General features: G+C 43.9%; 2 protein-coding genes and 1 long non-coding RNA gene across 18 annotated transcripts in view; 1 reads left to right on the forward strand and 2 right to left on the reverse strand.

Moving 5' to 3' along the window:
• Positions 1-628: 628 nt before the first annotated feature.
• Positions 629-20,157, forward strand: Nme1 (NME/NM23 nucleoside diphosphate kinase 1). Of its 4 annotated transcripts, XM_085695672.2 has the most exons (8): positions 669-823; positions 2,959-3,088; positions 5,767-5,868; positions 7,362-7,474; positions 15,091-15,220; positions 17,386-17,487; positions 18,591-18,703; positions 19,929-20,157. In XM_085695672.2, exons 2-8 carry the CDS (start codon positions 2,963-2,965, stop codon positions 20,044-20,046), a joined length of 804 nt encoding a protein of 267 aa, XP_085551798.1. In that variant the 5' UTR covers positions 669-823; positions 2,959-2,962; the 3' UTR covers positions 20,047-20,157. The 4 variants fall into 4 exon arrangements, with proteins under 4 accessions (XP_048302857.1, XP_048302856.1, XP_085551798.1 ...); XM_048446900.3 differs by lacking the exons at positions 15,091-15,220; positions 17,386-17,487; positions 18,591-18,703; positions 19,929-20,157 and adding an exon at positions 8,728-9,007 and having other exon boundaries at positions 629-756; XM_048446899.3 differs by lacking the exons at positions 15,091-15,220; positions 17,386-17,487; positions 18,591-18,703; positions 19,929-20,157 and adding an exon at positions 8,728-9,007 and having other exon boundaries at positions 667-823.
• LOC148120809 (uncharacterized) lies at positions 7,567-14,609 on the reverse strand. The gene is made up of 2 exons (XR_015738769.1): positions 14,079-14,609; positions 7,567-9,070 (listed from the first exon to the last, which is right to left on the reverse strand). It is a non-coding gene; the product is annotated as an uncharacterized LOC148120809 (long non-coding RNA).
• An 865-nt stretch (positions 20,158-21,022) lies between the features above and the next one.
• Positions 21,023-25,997, reverse strand: part of Mbtd1 (mbt domain containing 1) — a 68,748-nt gene continuing 63,773 nt past the window's right edge. For all 13 annotated transcript variants that reach the window (XM_087910099.1, XM_087910097.1, XM_087910098.1 and 10 more), the window contains one exon: positions 21,023-24,182. In XM_087910099.1, the coding sequence (XP_087766225.1) occupies positions 24,064-24,182 (119 nt within the window). In that variant the 3' untranslated portion in view covers positions 21,023-24,063. The remainder of the gene's footprint in view (positions 24,183-25,997) is intronic.

Consider the following 25,997-nt stretch of genomic DNA (forward strand, 5'->3'; position numbering starts at 1 on the left):
ACTCAGGAAGCAGAGGCAGGTGGATATCTGTGAGTTGGAGGCCAGCCTGGTATACACAGTAAGACCCTCCCTCAAAAAAAAAATCCTCCCATGACAACAACAAAATTCTCCTACTGCGTTTCCTACCACTCAGTACTCACTGTAATTCTCAGCTCTCTGGTAATAATAGGTTTGTTCCTTTATAAGTAAACGTCATGTAGCTCTATCTGATTATCATTCTGCAGAGATTGCTCAGCCTTTTTCCCCTCTGCCCTGTTCTTTCTTCACAGTTCTTACGTAACACCGTGTATTCACTATCAATTTCTTTTTATTGTTTGTCCCAATTCTCAACCCTACCAGAAGCCTCAAGTGAGCTCACTGCTTTATCTTTAGGTTCTAGAATGGGCACATAATATTTAGTATATTTGTTGCTTGACAGGTCGAAGAGGAGCTAGAGTGACCGTCCTACGGGGGCTAGAGTTTGGACTTCATGCAGTGTGAGCGCCACCTCCCGGGAAACCAAATTTTCTCGGGAGGAAGTGAGTCACACGACAGCAGGACAGGAACAAAACATGGCCGCCAGCGGTGGGGGGTGGGAGGGTAACAAAAACAAAAACCACACCCAGTGTCGGAAGGAAGTTAAACACTGGAAGAGTGCTCCCTAGGATGACGTCCTACTCACCAGAGGAAGCGGGGCTTGGCGGTGTTCTGCCAAAAGGGTTCTCCGGAATCGAAACTGCACCGAAAAGTTCCGCGCGAGCAGCTGCTGGGAACCACGTGAGTTCGGGGAGCGTTTCCGGTGCGGGCAGTCTCAGCAGGAGTGAGAGACCTGACTTCTGAAGGGGTGAGAGTGATTCGGGTGCTGAGAGAAGGGGGACGGGTCGAGGGCCTAGGAGGGCGGAGAGCGAGGTGGGTGTTAAATAAAGGGAAGGGTGCATTCTCTGCGAGGCGCTGAAGAAGAAGATCGCGGGCTAGGCTGTGGGCAGGTGCAGACCTGTCAGCCTGACATACCACGTGTGTGCTCCCCTTTGTCTGTGGCCGCAGTTCCTGTCAGACTGCGCCAGCAGGACTGTGTCTTATTCTCCTTCCAGTCCGGTGTTGAGCACAGAGCTGGAGCTCCCACAGTGCTTGCCGAATGAATGAGTGAGAGTGTGTGTGTGTGTGTGTGTGTGTGTGTGTGTGTGTGTGATCAGTCGGTGTGCAGAGCCTTTCATAGGGGCTGTTTCTGACACGGTAGGCCATTTCTGAGGAATCTGTGCTTGCTCCACATTTCCTTCAGGGATTCTCCAGCTAGTCTTTGGATTCTGTCTCTTCTTTGGAAGACATAACTGAATATTTGAGACATTCTCTTTGCTCCTGTTGACTGCAACGCCCTATGGTTTGGTATCAAAGATAGGGGCTGGAATAGATCAACTCTTTGTGCAGATCCCAGACCGTGGAGGCGGGAGAGGGGAGGACAGCATCAAAAGCGGTGATCATTAAAAGATCATGTATTTATTATTTGTGTGTTCTTGTGCATGCATGCCTTAGCATCCATGTGGACACCAGAAGACAACTTTGTGGAGTGGGTTTGGGCCCAGACTCAGGCTTGTGATACAAAAACCTTCACTCTCTGAACCATCTAGCTGGCTCAGGCCCCATTCTTAAGGTATAAAATTAAAGGTTAACTCAAGTTCACCAAGGCAGAGCCAGGAGCTAGTGTTGCTGTCCTCTTAGGTATTGTCTTTCAAGGTGAGTCTCCTTTCATCTTATGTGATTGTGTTCCCTGGAAAAGGAAAGTTCTGGAACGGATGCTCTCCAGGTGTCTTCCTCCAGTGACAATGTCCCGTGTCAGGTATTGTGCTGTGGCTAGTCACAATACTTGTCACACTTTTCCCCTAATGCATGGTTTAATAAATGCTAATTGCTATTCTTACATAATGGACTTTCAATTTTTTTGTTCTTTTATTCTCTGACAACTTTGTGCATGTGTGTACTAGCCGTCCCCCCATTATACTCTTCAGCTCTCCTGCTGAACTCCTTTTTCTTGTGTGTGTATGTGTGTAAGAGTGAGAGAGAGTGAGTTAGAGCTACTTGCTTTGTGGATGGAGGAATTATTTGCTGAACCATGGACAGTTTGCTCTTGGCTGCACCAATGAAGAAAATGATACCCACACACCCACAACCATTAATCAGCAGTAGCTCCCCAGGCAGGGGTAAGGCTGTGGGCCTCATGCGTGCCTCCCCATCCATGATGGAGCATAGTCATTGCATTTCTTATGTAGCTTAGTTCAGGTTGGGACCACTGACATGAACCACATCTAGCTCACTATCAGCTCTATCATCATCTTCTTCTTCCTCTTTCTCTTTTCCTTCCTTCTCCTCCTCCTTCCCCCCTCTCCCCCCAGGAGAGCCTGGAATCCTCTGTCCTTTTTGCTTTAGCCTTCCTGGTGGTGGGTTTACTGGCATGCATTTTCAGACTTGGTTTTTCTCATTACATCCTAAGGTGTATCCCAAATTGCATAGGGCTGGGCAAGCTCATTCTTTGTGAAACAAAGATGGTTGCCATGACATAGCGTTCTAATGCTGTAGCTCGCACTGTCTTGTACCAGCTGTAACTTTCACTAGGAAAACCATATCTATGCGGTTTCCCCTAACTGGTGTTACTGAAAAAAAGTGGTGTCTTTTTAATGTGTGGGTCTTAGGTTTGCATCTCCTTTTTTAGTTCCATTGCAGTATTAATTACTCAGTAGAAGGTCAATTGGAGTTTATGAAATCAAGTGGAATTAAGATTATAGTTCCAGCCTTTGAGCCCTTTGCTACTTCAGGATCATAATTCATTGCTGAGTGAACTGGGCAGGGACTGGGATTTTACTAGAGAGACTTGGGGTAGACATAATATAGTAAAGCCAGTTTTATGGGAGAGTAATCCGCTTGAGAAGGATCATGATGAGGGTAGAGAGTCAGTCCTGTTTCATTACCCTGCTTGCCTCTCTTCAGGACCATGGCCAACAGTGAACGCACCTTCATTGCCATCAAGCCTGATGGGGTCCAGCGGGGGCTTGTGGGAGAGATCATCAAACGTTTTGAACAGAAGGGGTTCCGCCTTGTTGGTCTGAAATTCATGCAGGTGAGTGGATCTCACACTTCCTATTTTGATTCTTTGGAGCACAAGCAGAATGCTGCAGAATAGCTTCTGTGTTTGCCTTGTTTTCTGTCTAGACATCTCCATGGTAGGGTGTCTTAGAATCCGAAAACCTCTCAGTGATTAAGCATGTTAGTTGAATCTTGGAACAAACCAAGTCATTTGGGGCTTTCAAAAACAGTCTGTCTTTTCCCCCTAGCAATGTAGAATCCCACATATTTCTGCAGAGCTATAATTTCTGACTCAGCTCTAGATATTTTGGAGCTTTTGGTCTCTAGCTTCCTAAGCCAGTAATTTTAGAGACTATTCTTCAGCCCTTACCCTCCTTGAGGTAGGTTGTCAGGAAGAATCTTTGCTTCACTAATTATACCTGATAGATACTGAATATGAGTCAGACATGGTGCATGGGGCTTTGTGGGGGAAAACTGCAGTCTTGCTCGAGAGGCACTCCTGATAAAACAGAGAAAAGAAATAATTCTAAAACTCCCATGACACATATATGTATTTGCGCTCTCTCTCTCTCTCTCTCTCTCTCTCTCTCTCTCTATATATATATATATATATATATATATATATATATATATATATATATTTTCCATAACTGTTCTGGAACTCTTGGTGATCCTCCTTTCTCAGCATCCTGAGTCCTGGGATTATGTGCATGAATCACCCAGATAACAATATTTTAATTAATACCAAGGATTGATCGCCCAAGAACTCTTCAAACAAATCTATAAGATGTGAATTCCAAATTTTGGCTCCTAGTGTATTTTGAGTTTGAGTTTTCAATGTTGAGTTTTTGTTTTATTACTATTATTTTGCTGTTGTTTCTGAGACTGTATAGCCCTGGAACTGGAGTTATAAATTCTTATGGCCCACCTGAATGGTGCAAGAACCAAACTCAGGTCCTCTGCAAAAGCAGCAAGTGTTCTTAACCACTGAGCCGTCTCTCCAGCCACTAATTTTGTCCTTTTTTCCAAGACAGGGTTTCTCTGTGTAGTCCTGGCTGTCTTGGCACTCACTAGTTCACTCTGTAGATGAGGCTGGCCTTGAACTCATAGAGATCCACTTGCCTCTGCCTCCTGAGTGCTGAGATTTATGGTCAGTTTTCCAGGGTAAAGATGATTGGAATCAGTGAACAGAATGGAGTGTGGTGGGAAAGGAGGAAAGCCCAGTCTGCTGGTACTTCTACCAGCGTGCCATTAGAATGGGCAGGCTCAGACTGCATCCCTGTTTGATAAAGCTTGGCTTTGGCAAGTGATGACCAACCAGGGGCTGAAGGATAGGACATTCTGAATGTACTTTTTGGCAGCTAATCCTGTGTACCCCTAAAGTGCCAATATGCTTTGTATGACGTATGTAGTTGTGCAGAAATGTGAAAATCAAGGGAACTGCTGTACCATTGCAAGGCTGCGTAGCTGCAAACAGAGTGCCCAGCTAGGGTACGTGAAGATGGTTTGCTCTGTAGCTAACTTGATTTGTTCCCACATATCAGTCTTGCATGTGTGTGTTCTAGCGCTCTCTCTCTCTCTCTCTCTCTCTCTCTCTCTCTCTCTCTCTGTCTGTCTGTCTCTCTTTGATTTTTTTGACACAGGGTTTCTTTGTAGCGTTGGAACCTGTCCTGGAACTAGCTCTGTAGATAAGGCTGGCCTCGAATTCACAGAGATCCACCTTGCCTCTGCCTCCTGAATTCTGGGATTAAAGGAGTGCACCACCACCACCGGACTCTAATTCTCTTCTTTCTCTTTGCTTTTCTCCTCTCTTTTGTTCCGTCCCATTCCCTCAACCCTCCTTGCTGAGATAGGGTCTTAGGTTTCCAAGGCTGGCCTCAAATTCACTCTGCAGCTAAGGATGGCTTTGAATTCTTTGATCTTCCTGCCTCTGACTTCTGAGTGGTAGAATTATAGATGGGCGATACCATACCCTACTCTAATTCATTCTATGTGGTTTTGTTGTTGTTGTTGTTGTTTGTTTTAAATGTAAACCCTTTAATGTATATGGGTGTTTTGCTTGCACGTATGTTTGTGCACCACTTTTGTCCCTGGTGCCTGTGAGGTCAGAAGGCATTGAACCCTCAGAACTGGTTGAAGATGGTTGTAAACTGCCATGTGGATGCTGGGAGTTGAACCTGGGCCGGCCTCATGATGAATAGCCAATGCTTTTAACTACGGAGCCATCTCTCTATTAGCAAAATTATTTATTGCTATATGTCATGTACTTTTAGATAGTTTAGGTCCCTCTGGAAATTAATTACATGGTCACTGCATTGGACTTTTATCCCTTGAATAAATGTCAGGTGCCTCTGGAGATGGCCATGGTCAGTTTAAAGCTCATCTAATACAGAGACTACCTTTCATGTTTCCATCTAACATTTTACTTGAAGTGTTTTCTGGGAACAGAAAGTCATTGTACTGTTACTTTTAATAGTGGGTTCTTTTTTTCCCTTTTTTCTTTTTTTCTTTTTTTTTTGGTTTTTTCAAGACAGGGTTTCTCTGTGCAGCTTTGTCGCTTCTCCCCGTTACTGAGGTAGAGGATGAAATCTTGTTATAACTGATCCTCTAGCTTTGAGCTCATGTTTCCACCATCAGGAGGAATGAGGGAAGCGACTAACCTACTGATTCTTAAGGGCCTGGGGCTAGTTCTCACTGTCTGTCCTGTGACAGGCTTCAGAGGACCTTCTCAAGGAGCACTACATCGACCTGAAGGACCGTCCCTTCTTTACTGGCCTCGTGAAATACATGCACTCAGGACCAGTGGTTGCTATGGTGAGTGTGTCCGTGTGGGATGTTGATGGGAGTGACTCATTTGGGTGTAGAGCAGAGTGAGTGTTGCATTTCCTGTGTTGGGCACCAGACCCTCTTTGTTGCAGAAGAAACAGGCTAGTGGGATGAAAGTTGACTCTCTGACCCACCAAAGAAAGTGTACATTTGCTTTCCATGACACAAGACTGGAAGAAATCAGGAGAGATCTGCTTGACTGCATTCCCATGGAACAGAGAGAGCTTAGTTTATTAACAGTACCACAAATAGTTTCAGGAATGAGCTTGCTATAGTTATGCCAAGCACCTTCCTAAACACTTTAGATACAGCTGCAAGACAAAATAGTATGTTTTCATTCTTTCTTTCTGAAAATGACTTATTGAGACAGGGTTTTAATCTGTAACCCAGACTTGTTTTTTTTTTTTTTTAAATATTTATTTATTTATTATATGTACAATATTCTGCCTGTGTGTATGCCTGCAGGCCAGAAGAGGGCACCAGACCACTTTACAGATGGTTTGAGCCACTATGTGGTTGCTGGGAATTGAACTCAGGGCCTCTGGAAGAACAGGCAATGCTCTTAACCTTTGAGCCATCTCTCCAGCCCCTGTAACCCAGACTTGTGACCTATATTTCACTGTATAGCTCAGGCTAGCCTCAAATAGTCCAGGCTGTCTTGGAGCTTTTGAGTCTCCTACTCAGTGTACTGGGATTACAGGCATGCATCACCACACCAGATACAACATTACTTTTCAAAGTACAGAAAGGAGGTTGGGATGGATGGTGGTAAGAAGGAAGATAGGATGAGAAGTGCACACCACGTCACAGCGATGCTGTTAGGTCTCACCAGTACTGGGAAGTTATGGGAGGCACCATATTTAGCATTTTATTTACTTATTTTGTTTTTTTGGGACAGGATCTGTCAGTGTTTTATGGCTGTGAAGAGACACTGACCACAGCAACTCTAATAAAGGAAAGCATTTAATTGGGGCCTTGCTTATAATTTCAGTGTATGTAGTATTCTGTCTGCATGTATGTCTGTAGGCCAAAAAAGGGCACCAAATCTCACTATAAATGGTTGTGAGCCACCATGTGGTTGCTAGAAATTGAACTCTGGGCCTTTGGAGACTCTGGCATCTCCAACATCTTGGGGTCTCCAGCACAGAGTCTTTCTATGTAGCCATGACTGTATCCTGGAACTCTTTATGTAGAACAACAGGCTGACTTTACAGAGATCCATCTACCTTCCTCTACCTCTGGAGTGGCAATATTTAGCATTTAAAAAGGCCACTGACTGCCCTGTGAATGGATCTGGGGAGGATAAGAGTCCAGATGAAGGGTGGCAAGCATCCCTAGTACTGGAACATACAGGCATTCTGTTAGTGAATGAGAGGGCCCTATTCTGGAGTCTTTTTCTTTTATTTTGAGTCATCAGATGCTGGGTTTTCTACTGAGTGTTTTTTTTTCTTCCTTGACCATGTATTGTTTTCTCCTTGGAGGTCTGGGAGGGGCTGAATGTTGTGAAGACAGGCCGAGTGATGCTTGGAGAGACCAACCCTGCGGACTCTAAACCCGGAACCATTCGAGGAGACTTTTGCATCCAAGTTGGCAGGTAAGAATTGGTGTTTTTTACCCTTTCCAAAGTCCATGTTAGTTGCCACAAGTGTTTGGGCCTCTAAGGCTAGAAATGAACATAATACCATCTGTGGGTCATCTTCTTTTATTTTAAAGATTTATTTATTACATAAACAGTGTTCTGCTTACATGTACACCTGCATGCCAGAAGAGGGCACCAGATCTCACTACAGATGGTTGTGAACCACCATATTGTTGCTGGGAAATGAATTCGGGACCACTGGAAGAGCAGCCAGTGCTCCTAACCACAGAGCCATCTCTCCAGCCTCCTATTTATTTTATCTTTTAAAGTTCATTTTTACTCTTTACTTTTTCTTTATGTATATGGATAGTTTTCCTGCCTGTATGTCTGTGTACTGCTTTCATTTCTTGGTGCCCGAGGAGGCTAGAAGAGGGCATTGGACCCTCTGGAACTGGAGTTACAGATAGCTTTGAGCCCCATGTGGATGGTAGGAACTAAACCCAGGTCCTCTGGAGGACTAGCCAGTGCTTTTATCAACTGAGCCATCTCTTCCTCTCTTCCACCCCTAGCTTAGGTTTTCTTTTTTTTTTTTTTTTTGCTTTTATTTTATTTTATTTTTTTTGAGACAGGGTTTCTCTGTGTAGCCTTGGCTGTCCAAGAACTCGCTTTGTAGACCATGCTAGCCTTGAACTCACAGAGATCTGCCTGCTTCTGCCTCCCAAGTACTAGGATTAAAGGCGTGAACCACCATGCCAGGCAAGTTTAGTTGTATTTTGAAACAATGTCTCAAGTATGCTAGCTAGCCTCAAAATTGCTGTTCTTGAATTCCTGACCTACCTTCCTCCCTTCCTCCCTTCCTCCCTTCCTTCCTTCCTTCCTTCCTTCCTTCCTTCCTTCCTTCCTTCGTCTTTCTGATCATCTTCTTCGTCCCCCCAAGATTTCTCTGTGTAGTCCTGGCTGTTTTGTCTTGAAACTTTATCTGTAGAACAGGCTGGCCTTGAACTCAAGAGATCCTCATGTTTCTGCTTCCCAAGTGCTGGGATTAAAGACGTGTGCCACCACTGCCTGGCCTCCTATGCCTTTCTTGATTGTAGAACCTGGTCAGAGTTTTCCTGAAGTTTGCATCTGGCAGTGCTTCTGGGGGAGGGCATTCTTTGGATGAAGTACTAGGGACTCTGACTTCTGTTAGCTTTCGGTTCTCAGCAGGGGGCTGTGGGCAGGGTCGTCCTTTTGGTTTTGGTAATGATGCTATCTCTCTCTCCACCCAGGAACATCATTCACGGCAGCGATTCTGTGGAGAGCGCAGAGAAGGAGATCAGCTTGTGGTTTCAGCCTGAGGAGCTGGTGGATTACAAGAGCTGTGCACAAAACTGGATCTATGAGTGACAGGAGGGCACCTGCCCTTCTCCTCTACTTACCCTGATCTCACAGGCAAGGGACCAGGTCAAATATTTCTGGAACTTCCTTTGACCTGGAAGGAACCTTTGGGAGCTGTGACTCCCTGTGCAGTGTTACGTGCCACTGGTAGATTAAAGTGTTTCATCTCCAGTATTGGGTCAGCTAGTTACTTTGCACGCCTTCCTTCCTCCTCAGGATCCTGGATAACCTGAACTGACAGAATGTAAATGGTATGCAAATTACTTATATTGGCCTCACATAAACACAGAGACTCTTGTGGTTGTCCTTGAGGTTTGAGCCACCACCCTGGGATACACAGGCATTTCTTTGCCTATCTTTCTTCTCATGCCCTGCATTCTTATTCACTCTTGGCAATGAGCCAGTCAGCAAGATCTGTGGAGGATGGGCAAGGTTGTTAAACTGCTGGGAACAGAGGATGCATGAGAAATAAAGATGCCAACTCAAACATGTTGGCTCAGGCCTGTAATCCCAACATTTGGGAGACAGAGGCAGCTGGATCTCTGAGTTCAAGGTCAGCCTGGTCTACAGGGCTAATTCCAGGACAGCCAGAGCTACACAGAGAAACCCTGTCATTAAGAAAAAAATAATAAAAAGAGGGCAGCTCTGTTGGCACAAGAAATCCAATTAGGTCAAATCAAACCAAATCAAAATGCCCATCATTTTATCAAGTAAGACACTTGGCCGAGTGCCTGACAGGAGACAGGAAAGCAGGGAGCTCATACAGACCCAAAAACCATATGCTTCTCCTCTGGGAGCCCACTTAAATACCCTATGGGAGTGGTCCTGACCCTCTCCTGGGGAGGGGTCAAGACTTGGCATGCTGGGATTTGGAGTCCAGAGCAATGCAACTTCCAGGCCAGGTTGGCTGGGGTGGATGCCAGGGGCTGGGGGCTACACTCCCAACTTAACACCTGTCCCCCCAAAAAACCAACAAACAAAACAAATAAAAAGAAAAAAATGCAAACTCAAGCATGTTGACTCAGACCTGTAATCCCATTCATTACTCAGGAACAGAGGCAGGAGGATTATGAGTTATAGACCAGTCTGGACTACATAGTGAAACTTTGTCAAAACAAAACCAAACAGCTTAGTATGGTGGAGCAGGCCTTATAAATCCAGCACTCCAGGAGGAAGAGGCACTTGGATCTTTGAGTTCAAGGTCAGCCTCCTCTACACAGTGGAGACCCTGTCTTAAAAAAATCAAAACGGGCCAGGCGGTGGTAGCGCATGCCTTTAATCCCAGCACTTGGGAGGCAGAGGCAGGCAGATCTCTGTGAGTTCGAGGCCAGCCTGGTCTACAGAGAAACCCTCTCTTGAAAAACAAAACAAAAAACAAAACAAAACAAAAACGGGAACCACTCCCTCCCCAGACTGGGATATAGCTTGGTTGGTAGAGTGATTGCCTGACATTAATGAAGCCTTGGGTTCTATCCATCACTACATAACTGGACATGGTGACACTGTAATCCCAGCACTCAGGAGATGAGATTGGAAGTTCAAAGTCATCCTCAGCTTTATAGTTTGAGGCCAGCTTGGGCTATATAAGAACTTATCTAAAAAAAAAAAAAAGTGAAAGATGCCCATCTTGTTCAAGAGCTCTCAGAAGAAATGGGGAATTGTAGCTGGGTGTGGTGGTGGCCCAGGCCTTTAGTACCAGTATTTGAGAGGTAGAGGCAGGCAGATCTCTGTGAGTTCAAGGCCAACCTGGTCTACAGAGGAAGTTTTAGGACAGGCTCCAAAGCTACAGAGAAACCTGGTCTTGAAAAAAACAAACAAAAACAACAACAAAAGAAACTGTGGGAAGTTGTAGCCACCCACAAGAAGAAAAGCCTTGTCAGTGGCCAAAATCAAAAACACTGATGACAACTTATGCTGGAGAGGTTGTGGGGAATGCAAGCTGGTACAACCCCTTTGAATGTCAGTGTGGCGATTTCTCAGAAAATTAGGAAACAACCTTCCTCAAGACCCAGTAATACTACTTTTGGGTATATATCCAAAGGATGCTCAGTCGTGCCACAAGGACATGTGCTCACCTATGTTCATAGCAACTTTGTTTTTCATAACCGGAACCTGAAAGCAACCTAAATGCCCCTCGACCGAAGAATGGATAAGAAAAATGTGGTACATTTACACAACGGAGTACTACACAACCGAAAAAAATAATGACAGCTTGAATTTTGCAGGAAAATGGATGGAGCTAGAAAACATTTTGAGTGAGGCAACCCAGACAGAAAGACACTTATCACATGTACTCATTCATAGGTGGTTTTTAAACATAAAGCAAGGAAAGCCAGCCTACAAACCACAATCCCAGAGAATTTAGACAATGTGGACACTAAGACTCACATAGATATAATCTACATGGGAAGTAGAAAGTAGAAAAAGACAAGATCTCTTGAGTAAATTGGGAGCATGGGGACCTTGGGGAAAGATTAAAGGGGGGAGGGGAGAGGCAGGAAGGGGAGCAGAGAAAAATGTAGAGCTCAATAAATATCAATAAAAAAGAAAAGCCTTGTCTTTTGTAGACCTAGGACCATCAGTTGTCATAGGAAGTGGTAGTGACTATTACTGTAGGGTAGGGGAGGTATGTGTCCTGAATTGGGGTAAATGGCTCTTTACTGGACAGATCTTAAAGTTGATTGTTTTTTATTCTTTGGCTCTTTTGGGGGCGGGGCACCACCAAGCACCCAAATAAGTCACACAGAGGCTTATTCTTAAAAATCTCTGGCCTTTGCTTGGCTTGTTTCTTGCCAGCTTTTCTTAAATTATGCTATCTTTCTTTTGCCTCTGGGCTTTTACCTTCTCCATTCCTATATGCCTTTCTTTACTTCTTACTCCTTGTTTTGCTGTGTAGCTGGGTGCCTGGCCTTTCCAGTCCTCTTCCTTCTCTTGCTCCTAGATCTACTACATTTCTATTTCTCCTCCTAATCTCTCTGCCTGGCAACCCTGCCCTTCCTCTTCTGCCTAGCTATTGGCCATTCAGCTCTTAATCAAACCAATCAGGTGTTCTAGGCAGGCAAAGTAACACAGCTTCACAGAGTTGAAATGTAACAGAAAAGAATGCAACAAATGTTCCATAGTATAAATGAATGTAACATATATATTTTTTTCTAGACATGATTTATCTGTGTAGACCAGGCTGTCCTTGAATTCACAGAGATCTGCCTGTCTCTGCCTTCTCAGTGCTGGGATTAAAGGTGGGATTAAACTACTGCTTGGCAACACATCTTAACAATAACATTCCATAACAGATAACATCCAGTGAAATTTCCAGATTGTCAGAACTGTTGACATTTGGTAACTCTAAAACCAGAGTATGGTGGTACATGCTTGTAATCCTAGCATTTAGGAGAAAGAGGCAGGAAGATTGCAGCGAGTCTGAGGTCAGACAAGTGTAGTTCAGCCAGGACTATGCAGTGAGACTATCTCAGAAAACTAACTAGCAGACCAACCAGGCAGATAGAGTGGTTTATTTTTGTTTGTTTGTTTTTTTAATGAACAAACTAGAGTGTGCTTCAGACTAAGAATGAAGGAAATAGCTCTAGAATGAGGGCTGGTGCCAGTCATCACCAGTGTTAACTGAGGTTTGGGATGGTGATGAGGTAGGATGTTCAGTTAGCCACCTGATTAGTTGCAGGTGATCAGCCTTGAGGCCAGCAGACTCCTCACATCCCATCTCAGGTAGTGAGCGCTGTTGTATTGATGCTATAGAGAACATGAGAGAAGGGCTAGCTGGTTCCTTCCGAGAAGCGGGGCACCATTAAAGCAGGGTATATCCTCTATATTAAACCAGGGCTGAAGTCATTCCAAACCATAGTGCTTGACGGGAATAAAAAAAGGAAAATGTAGGCGAGGTGCCCAGTGCAAAGCCTGTATGAAGGGAATTTAGAGTATAATTGCTCATCTTAATGGACAGAGAGCAAAGAGATATGCAATCTGAGCAGGTCTTTAGCCAGAGGTGATGGGATGGAGCTGGAGGAAGGTTTTAGACATTTTGAGTCATCTGGAGGCCAGTCTCAGTGTTTGGGGCAACAACCTAAGCCTTTTACCGCAGATGTTCATGGCCCCAACTCAAGCTCTAAGCCTCTGGGAGAAGAGGCAGATGGTTCATAGAGTGCTCAAGGCACTGTATCTTTTTAAAAAAATTATTTATTGATTTATTTTTTTAGGTCTGGGCACAGAAATGAAGCAGATGGGGACAGGACATTGGGGTGGGGACATTTAGAGTACTGGTAGTTTGCAAAGAAAACAGGAGGTAAGGAATGTCTGCAAGTCGATTGGCCTGGCTTCTCAGAATATAGACTCTGTTCGGAATACTGGAGGTTGGTCCTAAGGCTGTGTGCATGCCACACAACTGGGCCTACCACAGAGCTCAATCTTCAGGCCTCCTCATCCTCGTGTAGTCCACCTGGTCTCTAATACCAAAGTAGCCAAGGAAGTAGCACCATACCCAGTTTATGTGGTGCCAAGGGTCAACCCAGGACCTGTGTATGCTAGGTAAACAATAAAGGAACTCCGCCTCTAGCCCCTCATTACGTATGTATTTCTCAAAGATTTGTCCATTTGTTATTTTGGTTTTCCAAGGCAGGGTTTCTCTGTGTAGCCCAGGCTGTTTTGGAACTCACTCAGAAGACCAGGCTGGGCTCAAACTCAGAGATCCACTTTCCTCTGCCCCCCAAGTGCTGGTATTAAAGGCGTATGACACTACTGCCTAGCTAAAAAAATTATTTCTTATTTTTTGGTTTTTCAAGGCAAGGTTTCTCTGTGTAACAGTTCTAGTTGGCATGGAACTCACTTTGTAGACCAGACCATGAAAGCATTTGGCACCATGTCTGGCTTTTTTGTTTTCTTAATTATGTGCAGGTGTGTGTGTTGCATTTGGGTATGTGCACGGGGGCACTTGTTCCTGAGATGAGAGGCATCAGATCCCCTGAAACTGGAGTTACAGTATTGAGTTACCTAAGTGTGTCCAAGTTGGGAACTGAACTCTGGTCCTCTGAAAGAGCAGCAAGTGCTCTTAACTGCTGAGCTCTCCCTCCAACACCTCATATTGTATATTTTGAAACATAGACCAGGCTGACTTTGAACTCCTGATCCTCCTGCCTCCCTCCTGCAACTGCTAGCGTTACAGGCATCTGTCAGTTATCACACCTGGCTTTGCTTCTTTTATTTTGAGATGAGTACAGTGTACTAAACTTACCAGGCTGGCCTTGAATTGTCTCTGAAGTACCGGTAGGCTGTCAACTTTTGGAAACTCTAGACACTTGCCAGAAGAGCTGGGTGGGCAGCGATCCCAGTCCTCTGGTTGGGAACAGGGTGGCTGATGGAAGCTGGAAAGGTAGGTGGGGAGACAGACAGCAGATCCTGGTGTCAAAATGGGTTGTCTTAGGAACTGGAAAGTCATTCTGAGACAGAGGCTTGAACAGACGGCCTTCTGACGAGGGGACTGAGGACAGACTTGGCTCCTAGGGAAGATGTTATTTTGGATGAGAAAGACTAAAAACTCAAGCCGAGAGAGAGAGAGAGAGAGAGAGAGAGAGAGAGAGAGAGAGAGAGAGAGAGAGAGAGAGAGAGGACTGAATCAAAGGTGGAAAGAATTTGCCCCCCTAGGGCAGGGAGGGTTTAGCTGGGCGTTGGTGCCGCAGGGAAGGCTGAAAGCAAACGTCCCCAGGAAGACAGAATTTAGGACCAGTAGCAGGTCCCTGGTGTTGGAGCCTGTAGTAAGCAAAGTGCAGGTCGACCTGAGTGGGGGAACAAATCACTTCCTGCCTCTCAGTCCTCACTAGCCTTGCAAGGCGAGGGAATGCACCGCGGGCCGCTGGGCGGGGACAGAGACGACTGGCAGATCGGACCGGCAGGACTTCCCGGGTTGGGCAGCCGGTCCTCCGGGGTGTGACGTTCCTCGTCCCGCCCTGCACCCCTCCTTCCTTGCCCCGCGCCGGCCTGGTGGTCCCCTCTGCTCTTTCCTCCCATCGCTCATCGCCCACACCGGCCGTCCAGCCAACTAACTTTCGGTAAGGCTAGGATACACTCTCCACCCTAACATCGCCCCAACTTTGGCTACCACGGTCCCCTTCCTGGGCCTCTCGGGTGGGGAAGAAGTACCCGGAAAGCCACGTGTCCTCAGCGGCGGAGGTGCCGGGAGCCCACGTGGCCTCCCGGGCCGGCTTGCTTCGGCCCGGTCTCATCGACTGCATTTCTTGCCCTGGCAGGACCATGGCCAACCTCGAGCGTACCTTCATTGCCATCAAGCCAGATGGCGTGCAGCGCGGCCTGGTGGGCGAGATCATCAAGCGCTTCGAGCAGAAGGGGTTCCGCCTGGTGGCCATGAAGTTCCTTCGGGTAACGCACCCCTCACTCCCTACCCCTTTGTTGTTGGGTCCCGTGTGTTTTGCCCTCCCTCCAGTGGTTTATCCCCGTTGCCTTTTGGAATTGGACTCAGGCTTCGTGGCTGATTTCGCTTCACCTTCGCCCCCTAGTAGTCGGTAGTGACCCGCTAGCCCTTTCCGAGGCTGGGGAGGACAGACGCCCTTGGGAAGGTTAAGCGGAGGTAACGTGACTCTGGCTTGGCTTTACTCCCGCTGTGTGTCCTGGTCCTGCCCAGGTCCTAGCTGCCTTGCAAAGGGCCTCCACTCTTGGGGCGTCAAGGGGTGGAGTCAGCCTGGGGTCCACAATATATGGAATGGGTGGGTGGGGTTCTTCAATCCTTTGGTGCTTTAGCGGAAACTTAGGGATCACGGAGGTGTTAAGGCTGCATCCCTCCTTGGAGTGGGATAGTAACTATTTTTCATGTATGTGGCCACCAGCTGAAGGTGTAGTTCACATTTGGTATAGTGCCTAGTATGAGATGCATCCCCAGTCCCGCATAAACAGTAGGGTGTGGTGGCACTACGTAATCTCGGCACTCGAAAAGTGGAGACAAGAGGTTCAGTTGTTCACGGTCACCCTTGTCTAACATCTGGAGTTTAAGGACCTGAGACTTGGTCTAAAAAAGAAAAAAATAGTCACTTTTTTTTCCTCCATGGGGCAAGGTTTCTCTATATAGTCCTAGCTATTCTGGGACTAACTCTGTACACCAGGTTGACCTTGAACTCAGAGATCCCCCCCCCCCATCTATGCCTCCCAAATGCTGGGATAAAGGAAGCGCTCAGCTAAAAGATTACTTTTAATAAATATCTACTGAAATTTAATAAAGGACATCAATTTAGTTCTTGGGACTGGGGAGAAGGCTCAGAGGTTAAAATACTTTATTCTTCTGGAGGACGGGTTTAATTTCCATCACGCACACGGCAGCTAAGAACTGAAACTTCAGTTTCAAGGGATCTGACACCCTCTTCTGGCCTCAGTGGGCATGAGGCATGCAAACGATGGAAAGATACTCATTCAGGCAAAACACCCATACACATAATTAGGAAAACCTCTCAGGAGCATAGGCAGGCAGATCTCTGAGTTTGAGGACAGCCTAAACTATACAGCAAGTTCTAGGCTAATCAGGACTACACAGAACCTGTCTCCAAAAACAAAACAAAGATTGCTTGGGGTTGGAGAGCTGTTCCCAGCACTGCATGGTGGCTCACAAACATTTCTAACCAGTTCCAGGGGACCCGGTATCTTCTGGCCTTCTAGGACAGGCAAAAATGCAGGCAAAACCTTAAAAGTTTGTTCTTATCTGAAATGTTTAGAATCACTTGAGGAGGGGAACCTGAAGTTATCTGTTATCTGGCACATTGAGCAAACACTTCACATTCTAAATCTTGCCTCAAACCACTTGTTAGTGTTCTATATCCTTAACATCACTGACAATACAAGAGCGTCTGTGTAGTCCTGGCTTTCCTGGAACTCACAGATCTGCCTGCCTCTATCTCCCAAGTGCTGGGATTAAAGGTGTGCACCACCACCGCCTGGCTAAGTCTTTTAATTTTTTAAGACAAGATCTCTGTCTCAGGCTGGCTTTGAACTTATGATTCCCCTGCCACAGTCTAGGATTACAGATAGGCATGAGCTATCATGCACAGCTCATGTAAACACCTTTTTTTGTCTTGTGCATGGTGTGTTGGACCATCTTGTTGGCTCTTGCTCATTGCTGCATATTCCAGTGAGATGGCCAATGAGCTTCCAGGGCAACTCCTGTCTTTATCTCTTGTCTCTGGGAAATTCAGACTCAGGTCTACTAGCCTGCACTTTTTCCTCACATGCGTTCCCATAGAGTCATCCTCCTTTTAAAAACTGGTGTGGAAGAGTGAACACAAAGTCTTTCACATGCTAGGCAAGCACTCTATCACTGAGCTGCATTTCCAGCTCAAGGGTATCTTTATGGTCAGAATAGTTTTTTTTTTCTGCCATAATGGTGTCAGTTTCATAGCATGGATCCTTCTGAATGTACTAAAATACCAACCAAACCTGAAATTAAGAACTTGCCATGGGAGTGCCCACCCCTACCCACTGGGTGGGATAGTCATATTTAAGTCTTTCCAGTTTGTTCCCTGATGAAACCCTTTATCTGCCAGGCTTCTGAGGAACACCTGAAGCAGCATTACATTGACCTGAAAGACCGTCCTTTCTTCCCAGGGCTGGTGAAGTACATGAACTCGGGGCCTGTGGTGGCCATGGTGAGTGTGAGGGACTAACGGGATTACTCTGTCCTCTGTGTGGCCCAGACTCACCTAGAACTCTGCCTAGAGTACTGGGGTTATACATAGTCAGGAGTTAGTTAGGAGGAGGGGGTAAAATCAGACTTGTGAAAGACTCTGGGCTGTATAGTTCAGTGGTAAAGCTCATGCTGCTCTTGAAAAGGACTGGAGTTAGGTTACCAGCACCCACACAAGCTGGCTCACACCACCTGTAACTCACGCCTCTGGCCTCCATAGGCACCAGTATTTGCATGTGCATGTGTGTATGCACTTAGCTAATGGCGGTGTGTGGTAATGGCCTTTAATCCTAGCACTTGGGAGGCAGAGGCAGGTGGGTCTGAGATGGAGGGCAGCCTGGTCTACAGAGAGAGTCCCAGAACAGCCAAGACTACAGAGAAACCCTGTCTCAAACAAATAAGTAATATGAAAAGAGCTTTAGGCAATCTCTGTAGGCTTTCAAGGAAGTGCTATGTCTGCCAAGTACTTTTGACTGCAATGTTGCAATGTTTCCTAGACCTAGACAAGTATTTTTTTTTTTTTCGAGACAGGGTTTCTCTGTAGCTTTGGAGCCTGTCTTGTAGACCAGGTTGGCCTCGCAACTCACAAAGATTCGCCTGCCTCTGCCTCCCAAGTGCTGGGATTAAAGGCGTGCACCACCACTGCCCAGCTCCCTAGACAAGTATTTCAAAAGTATGTAATCTGTAGTGAAAAAGTTCTCTGGCCCTGCACTGCGGTTGTAGTGTCTCCTGGGTGGTTTGGTGTCCTCTGGGGATGATCACAGAGTGTAAGAAAAGACACTGAAATTGTTTAAGAGTACTTCCAGTTCCTAGGCTAGCCCTTTCCTTCTCTTCCCTGCAATACTTGCCATCTTGCTTTCCCAGGGAGGCCCTGCTCACTGATTATTGATCTTTTCCCCAGACTCTCTGACTTGTTTATCCTCAAGTTGAGTAGTCTTTTCCTATGCCCTACTTGTGAAATGAGTTTAAAACACAAATTCTTGCTCTGTTGAGGTTATCCGACCACAATGTCATAAGCCAGTGTCCTTAATGGGTCTGTCTCAGTAACTTTTTTCTTCTGTCAAGGTCTGGGAGGGGCTCAATGTGGTGAAGACAGGTCGAATGATGCTGGGAGAGACCAATCCAGCTGATTCTAAGCCAGGCACCATTCGAGGGGATTTTTGCATTCAAGTTGGCAGGTAAGTGTGTGTGGAGAGAGGGAGAGAGGAATACACTTTTAACTCGAAGTGGAGCATACAACATTTTGGGCATACCCCAAGTTCACGAAAACCTGAAAATCACTAAACACTTTCATGAATGACTGCTTAAAAATTGTAATTGAGACACTGTACAGAGAGTTGCATGTGATAGTTTCTATGTGGGAAACAGGGTTTAACCTCACCAGATTTGGTACTTTATGTATGGATGTGGAACCTAACCCTCTGAGTTTTCCTAAGTCATAATTTGTACCCAAACTTTGTAGATTCAGATGTAATAAAAGGATTGTTACTAATAAGCATGGATTGCATGGTTTGGTTTGCAAATCACTTTAATTAAGAAAATGCATGATTTTAATCCACACTTGGGAGGCAGAAGCAGGCAGATCACGGAGGTCCAGGCCAGTCTGGTCTGTAAGTAGAGTTCCATGACTGCCAGGGCTACACAGAGAAACTGTCTCAGAAACCCAACTAACTAGCCAGTCAGCCAGCTAACCAACCAAAGACAATGCAGAGGGCTGAGGCTGTAGCTCAGTTGGTAGACTGCCTGCCTGGCATGAAGGAGGCCATGAGTTTAATTTCCAGCCTATGTAAATTAGATAAGCTGGCACATTTGGGAGGTGGAGACAGGAAAATCAGAAAGTTCAGTCATTTTTAGCTGCATAGGAAATTTGAGACTAGCTCCCCCCCAAGGAAAAAAAAATCAGGACTGGCTTTTGATTTGGAGGCTTGCCTGCTTCTATTTTTCAGAAGGAACTTTTCTTTGGCACTCGTAGCAATCTTGGGTTATAAATACTCTTGAATGGAAAACTTGGAAGTTTTAAATTGAACTTCAGCTCTTTTTATTTGGGCACTTTTATAGCTTTCTTTTGTTTTTGGTGTGACATTTAAAGGTTTTTCTGAGTGTTTTGCTTACATGTATGAGATGCTTTGGAACTGAGTTATGCATTGTTGCGAGCCACCATGTGAACTGAAACCTGGGTCCTCTGCAACTGCTCTTAACCATTTGTCAGTCTCTTCAGTCCTATCTGATGGACTTCATGGCACTCAGTCCTACAGTTGGTTTTGGGATACTTGGGGGAATGTAATCATTCAGTGTCAGGCGGGCCTTTGACTGAAAAGGCCCGCAGAGTCTGCCCTTTGCTGCTACCTATTACATGAACTCTGGCACTGTAATGCACCATAATAAATGAGCTTTCTTTCTTAGGAACATCATTCACGGCAGTGATTCAGTGCAAAGTGCAGAGAAAGAGATCAGTCTATGGTTTAAGCCTGAAGAACTGATTGACTACAAGTCTTGTGCTCATGACTGGGTGTATGAGTAGAGATGGAGAGCTCTGGGTACTTTTCAGCATTTCTGATGGACCCCTGGGCACAACTCTTCATTCCACAGAATGGATCATCTTTTCTAAAACAATAAAGACTTTGGAACTGGATGCAGTGTCCTGTGGTCATTTGCTAGAACTAAAAGTGATTTTGTCCTATGATTATAATGGCATTCGACAAAGTAGTCTTATTTACTGTGAAGAATAAGCTAGAGATCGAGATACTTATGAGAGAGTCAAAGTGTCACATTGGCTCTTTAAGAAAATAAACAACCAAACTGCATTAGCTAATAGAGAAATGTATATTTCTGCAAGATGGGTGTGTGAAAATGTAGCGACAGTAAACAAAGTCAAGCAGGTCAGATTTATGTTTCTGTTGCTGAGCAGAAAGTCTAGAGACACAGGTAAAGGGCTAAAGAGCGAGCAATTAATGTAGTTCCCAGCCTGAAGCTTTATTCCCTCTTAAAGACTACACGTGTGGTCTGGTGTACAGAGGTCAGAAGTGTTTTATCGCCTGTTGGACGGTGGGAAATTCCTCATAGTACTCTTCTGCTTTACTTTATATTCTGACTCTCTCTTGAGGCAAGTAATGGCCATCTTGGGGAGCTCAGCTAAAGGATTGTTTATATTTTGTCATGGAAAGGTAGGTAGGTAGGGTCATTTGATAGATTAACCTGACTACACAGCCACTCTACCACTTGCTATATAACTGCCTAATTGCATATGGTCTCAGGGAGAGGTCAGAGTATATATATATGGTAAGCCCAACTAGTTAATTCTCGGATCTCACAGTGAAAGGAATCAGCTTTGAAACACACACTCAATGAAAGGGGCTTGCTGCTGAGTCTTGACAACCTCAGGCCCACTCTAAGACTCACATATGGAAGAACTGACCTTTGCAAGTTGTCTCCACATGTGCACCACAGCACATCCACCCACACTCCTTGATAAACAAATGTTGAAAAAAACTGATAAATAATGCTTAACTTTAACATTTTATTTTGTGTAAAAAAGGGCAAATTTAGTGAATTATTTTCATCTTGTACACAAAGTTATAATTTTAATGCTTTTCACATCCATGCTGAAAATTTGCATTTTGGTAAAAATGAAAGGAACATAAATTTCTCTGAAGGGATTTTTCACGCTATGTACATTTCATGAGAAAGCTTCAAACACTTCCTCAATGATCACAAGTTACCAGAAAATAAAAGATTAAATTTGTCCAGATATTGATCTATATATCAAACGCACACAGAAATGATGTAAAAACCTTATGTACTTTACTTTGGCCTCTGTCCTTGAAAAGTTGCCCAGGGACAGATGCATTTTTATTTTATTTTATTTTATTTTGTATAAATGACTGTGGCTTTATTTAAAATATGAAAATCAAAGGAAGATACCCAGTTTAATCACAGTATTTTTAAAATCCCTCCCCAATATTAAAGGATCATTACCAAATATATAGCACCATAATACAAATATTGATGGGTGAGGGTATTCACATCACACAAAATTAATAATAATAAAAACAAACAAACACTGAAAACCCGTGTTAGTATCCGCAGAATAAAAAGTTGATAACAGCTTTAGCTTTCCTCATACACAGCAAGGAAAAGGTTAAAAAGTTTAAAGTACTAAAAGTTCCCAGGCTCCTAACAGGAAAACAAAAACAAACCCAAGGTCAGCAGTACATTTTAAACTTTGAAAGAGAATAGGGGTACAGTAATTATGGCTACAATGGAAGTCTCCTCTGGTTAACTTTCTTTGTTAGCAGCAGGAGTGAGGGTCTTAACAAAGAAGAGGGCTCTGGGTTGTGTTTAGACTCTATCTAATAAGTCCGAACAACCCCTCACTCTTGGTGAACATAAACACTTAATGAATGTAGGTGGGGAATTCTAAACACGCCAAGCCTGGTTTTGGTGTAGAATTGGAAGCTTGTAGAACCTGGCTACAAATAAGCATTTCACAGAACTAATTACCAGGACTGGCTGGCATGAAATCACATCTTTCCTGGCTTACAATTCGTTCCTTGGAGAACTCCTACACCTAAGCTATGAGGAGTGCACCCCATACAACAGGCTTCTTGTGCTGGTACCATGGAAGCACAGTCCTGGATTTAATCCACTGAGCCTGAGAATAAAGACTGTAACATTTGCTTTGGACCTCTTCTAGGCTTTAAGTTCCTAGGAAGATCCTTCAAAGATTTGGGAAGTGCGAGGATGTCACATTTACAGTAGGTCCCCCTCAGCAATGTTGTTTAAGATAAATATCCAGTAATTTTACAGCTGAATTCACATATATTTGACACGAGATTCAATTTGCATTGATGTGATCTGCATTTAGCCCCCAGAGTCAGTATTAAGAAATGGTGACATGCGATTCCATACATTTTTATACTATAAAGTAACACATTTTACTTCCAGTAGCTACTACAAAACCTTACGTTATTAACCCCTCTTGCATAGAATGAGGTAAACCTGTGCATATTACCAATGCTATTATTCCCAAAAGTAGAGCAATATTTTAGAAAATAAATTGCTGGTTTTTAACGTTCTATGCATTTAAAAGTCAAACAAAAATCTTACCTAAAATGTCTCCTGGGGTTTTCCATTAGCGTTTTTTAAAGCATTCCATAGGCTATGGGGCTGCAGAAGTTAATCATTTTGATTAATTTCTCATTAGCCCTGCCTATTTTCCAGAGGAGATGGGCAGTATTACCACTCTGAAGAGGCCAGGCTCAGACCCAGAAGCACTTCTAGAACAGATGCAATGAATTCCTGAGAGTTTAGTTTATGAACCTCACTGGTAAACTCTAGAGCGCTCATTCAGTCACAACTCGGTAGAAGGGTAGAAAAATGCAGAGAGCAAACCTTTCACCAATTTACCCTTTTATCCTATCTTTTAAAGGAAGTCATATGAATTTTAAAATAGGGAATGTTTAAAATGGTCCAAATCAGTTATTGTTAAAATAAATTCTGCCTACAATTAAAGGTATGTCAGTATGTGTGTGGAATTTGAAGAAAATTAAGTTTTTTTTTTTTTCATTAAGTTTCTAACAAATCCAGGACAGTTAAAAGTGGAGCTGGAATGATCTGAAATCTAAACATTTTTTTTTTTTATCTGATTCTATTGGTAATACAGAACGTCTGTTTTCAGGGGTGGTTACATCAAGTTGCTCTCTCTCAGATGGAGGGAAATGGCAGAGGTTTGATAAGAATATCCCTTTCATGGGAAGTTCTTTATTCTTTAGCAAGGAAAACAGAATAAACTTGGGAAAATATTTATTTTCCCTGACCTCTTATGTAGACTGAGATCCTGGTATCTGTCAACCATTCCAGTTTAACACTCTAGTGTTAGAAAACTTTATCATTTTTACTTGAAGGAGAGCATATAAAAGTATCCAGAGTTCTAGTTTCAAATACGACTCCAAATAAATTTTAGCATAATGAAAAAATTTCTGTACAAACATTTAAATGGGCTGCAATAAAATGTCAGCGAGCACAGTTAATGACCCCTTCCGTGATCTACATGGTGATGAGCCCTCTGTGAGGGGTTCAGTTGCATATTTCTGCAGCAAAGGAAGCTGGAGATGTGACTGGCCTAACTCTAAAATTCAAAAATCTCCCAACAGGTACCAAGAAGGTTCATTTGTAATGACAGTTCATTCGCATTTACAACTATATCCTTCTTAATCATTTCCTTCAATCCTGCTACCTAAACTTTAATCTTACCAAAAAAGTTAGAATTTCAGTTCTTGTTAACAATGCACATAAATCCAAACTTGGAAAATATTACAAAATTCTTTCAAAAGCTTCAAATACAACACAAAAATCGTCCATCTTTATAAATTGAAAAATTCCCTCCCCACCAAAATAGTTTCCCCCCCACCTGAAAAATCTGGAACTGAACTTTTCTGTATTTAGCAAAATGTCCCAGTAGAAGAGCCTGCTGTACAGCTGAATGACGACAAATCTGTCCTGTAAGACAGTCCCTCCCACTCCTCGTTTCTGAGCCACCTCATGGCTCTTGTTTGATGTAGAAGGTGGCAGAGCCATTGCTTTCTTGGTCAGATGCTCCTTGGAGGAAGCTATAATCCTCTCCATCTAGCAGCTCCTCCTTCAGCTGTGATGTGGTCACTGTATGAGACAGAAATGCATGGGATGTTACCAAGTCTTCTCGACTGCCCTGGCTCTTCATCTTCATATTCTATCAATTTTACAGCTAAGAAGACGTCATTTCTTCAATACTTATAAAGATGAAACCATGGAAGGCTAGGTAGAACTCAAGGGTAGAATGGTTGCCTAGCAAACACGAGGTGATGGACTTGACCTCAGTACTACAAACAGACAACAAAGATAATAAAGGCCTAAAAAATATTAACTTTTTTGTGTGTATGTCTCTAGGGCAATGCATATGCGTATGTTAGGCAAATACTCTACCATTGGGCTACACCTCTCAAATTCCAATTTTAAAGTCTACTGTCAATTAATAAATGTTTAGGAAAGGAACAATGATGCACAATGGACGCTACACAGTGGATGATCTCCAACAGAATGCTCAAGTAACAGTGTTTAAAATAATTAAAAATTCTTAAAATTAAATATTCACTTTTATGTCAATGCCTATAGAAACCTACATATTTCTTGTACATTTGGAGGTATAATACTCAACAAGATAGTGTCTGCCTATGTAGCCCAAGATGGCCTTGAATTTGTGATCTTCCTGCCTCCACCTCCAGAGGGTTGGTATTCTAGGTATACACTACCACAGCTAGCAAACATTTCTTTAGCCATCTCAGTTTTGAGAAATCTGAGGTCACCAGCTATGCCTCCCTCCCCTTACCTGGGCCCTATGATTTTTTTCTTTTCTTTCTTTTTATTGAGACAAGGGCTCATGTAGTCCAGGCTGGCTTCCTGTCTCAGACTACTACAAGTGCTGAAATTACAGGTATAAGCCAGCACAGTAAACTTCTTTAAATATACCTAATTTTCAAATTAGCTTTATTAATATAATATGTATGTATGCAATGTAAAAAATACAGCGTACAGTACATATGATCTTTTTCTCTGTAAATGCACACATGTATTATGCACGTGTTTAGTACTATATTAGAACAGATAACTGAATGAAGGGAGGCTGCATGTGAAATAAAAACTTGCTTATACCAAAAACCCCTGAACACAGCCACTTAATTTCCTTCCTTCCTTCTGTGCTCACTCCTTGTGCTGGAAATTGGCCCTAGGGCCTTGGGCACATTAAACAAGTGCTCTACTCAAGAGCTTCAGCCCCACCAGGCCCCCTTTAGAAGTTTGAGACAGGGTCTTGGCTAGGTTGCTCAGATTGGCTTAGAATTTGTGATCTTCCTGCCTAGCACTTCCTTACAAGTGCTAGATTACAGGTGTGTGACATCATTTTGCCCAGCATTATTTTATTTTATTTCTTATGGTGCTGGGACTGAATTTAGTTTTGTGTATGCTAGGTCAGCACTCTACTTCTGGGCTACACTTCCAGACTGTGTACTGATTTTAGTTTTGAAGATTTCTTTAAAGATTAACGACCTCTCTCCCAGTCCCAGTGTTTTGGCTCACACCAGTAGTCCCAGCAGTCTGGAGGCTGAAGCAAGTGGATCTTGAGTTTGAGGCCAGGATCGACTATATACTGTATAATAAGATTAACAAAGATATACAAAACCCAGTCTTAGGACATCTTATTAAATTTTTATATATTTATCTGTATTTTTGAGATGAGGCTTCACTATGTAGCTCTGGCTGGCCTGAAACTTGCTATGCTGATGGTATAGACCAGCCTTGAACTCACACAGATCTAACTCCTGAAGCTTAGATTAAAGGCATGCGTCATCAGCTAGCACTTCTGATGTCTCATTTACCCACTGTAAGGAATAATGTTTGGAGAGTTGACAATTCATCTTACTTTGGTTCCTATTTTGATAT

Source organism: Myodes glareolus, chromosome 9 (assembly GCF_982192425.1).
Source record: "Myodes glareolus chromosome 9, mMyoGla1.1, whole genome shotgun sequence".
Lineage (NCBI taxonomy): Eukaryota > Metazoa > Chordata > Mammalia > Rodentia > Cricetidae > Myodes > Myodes glareolus.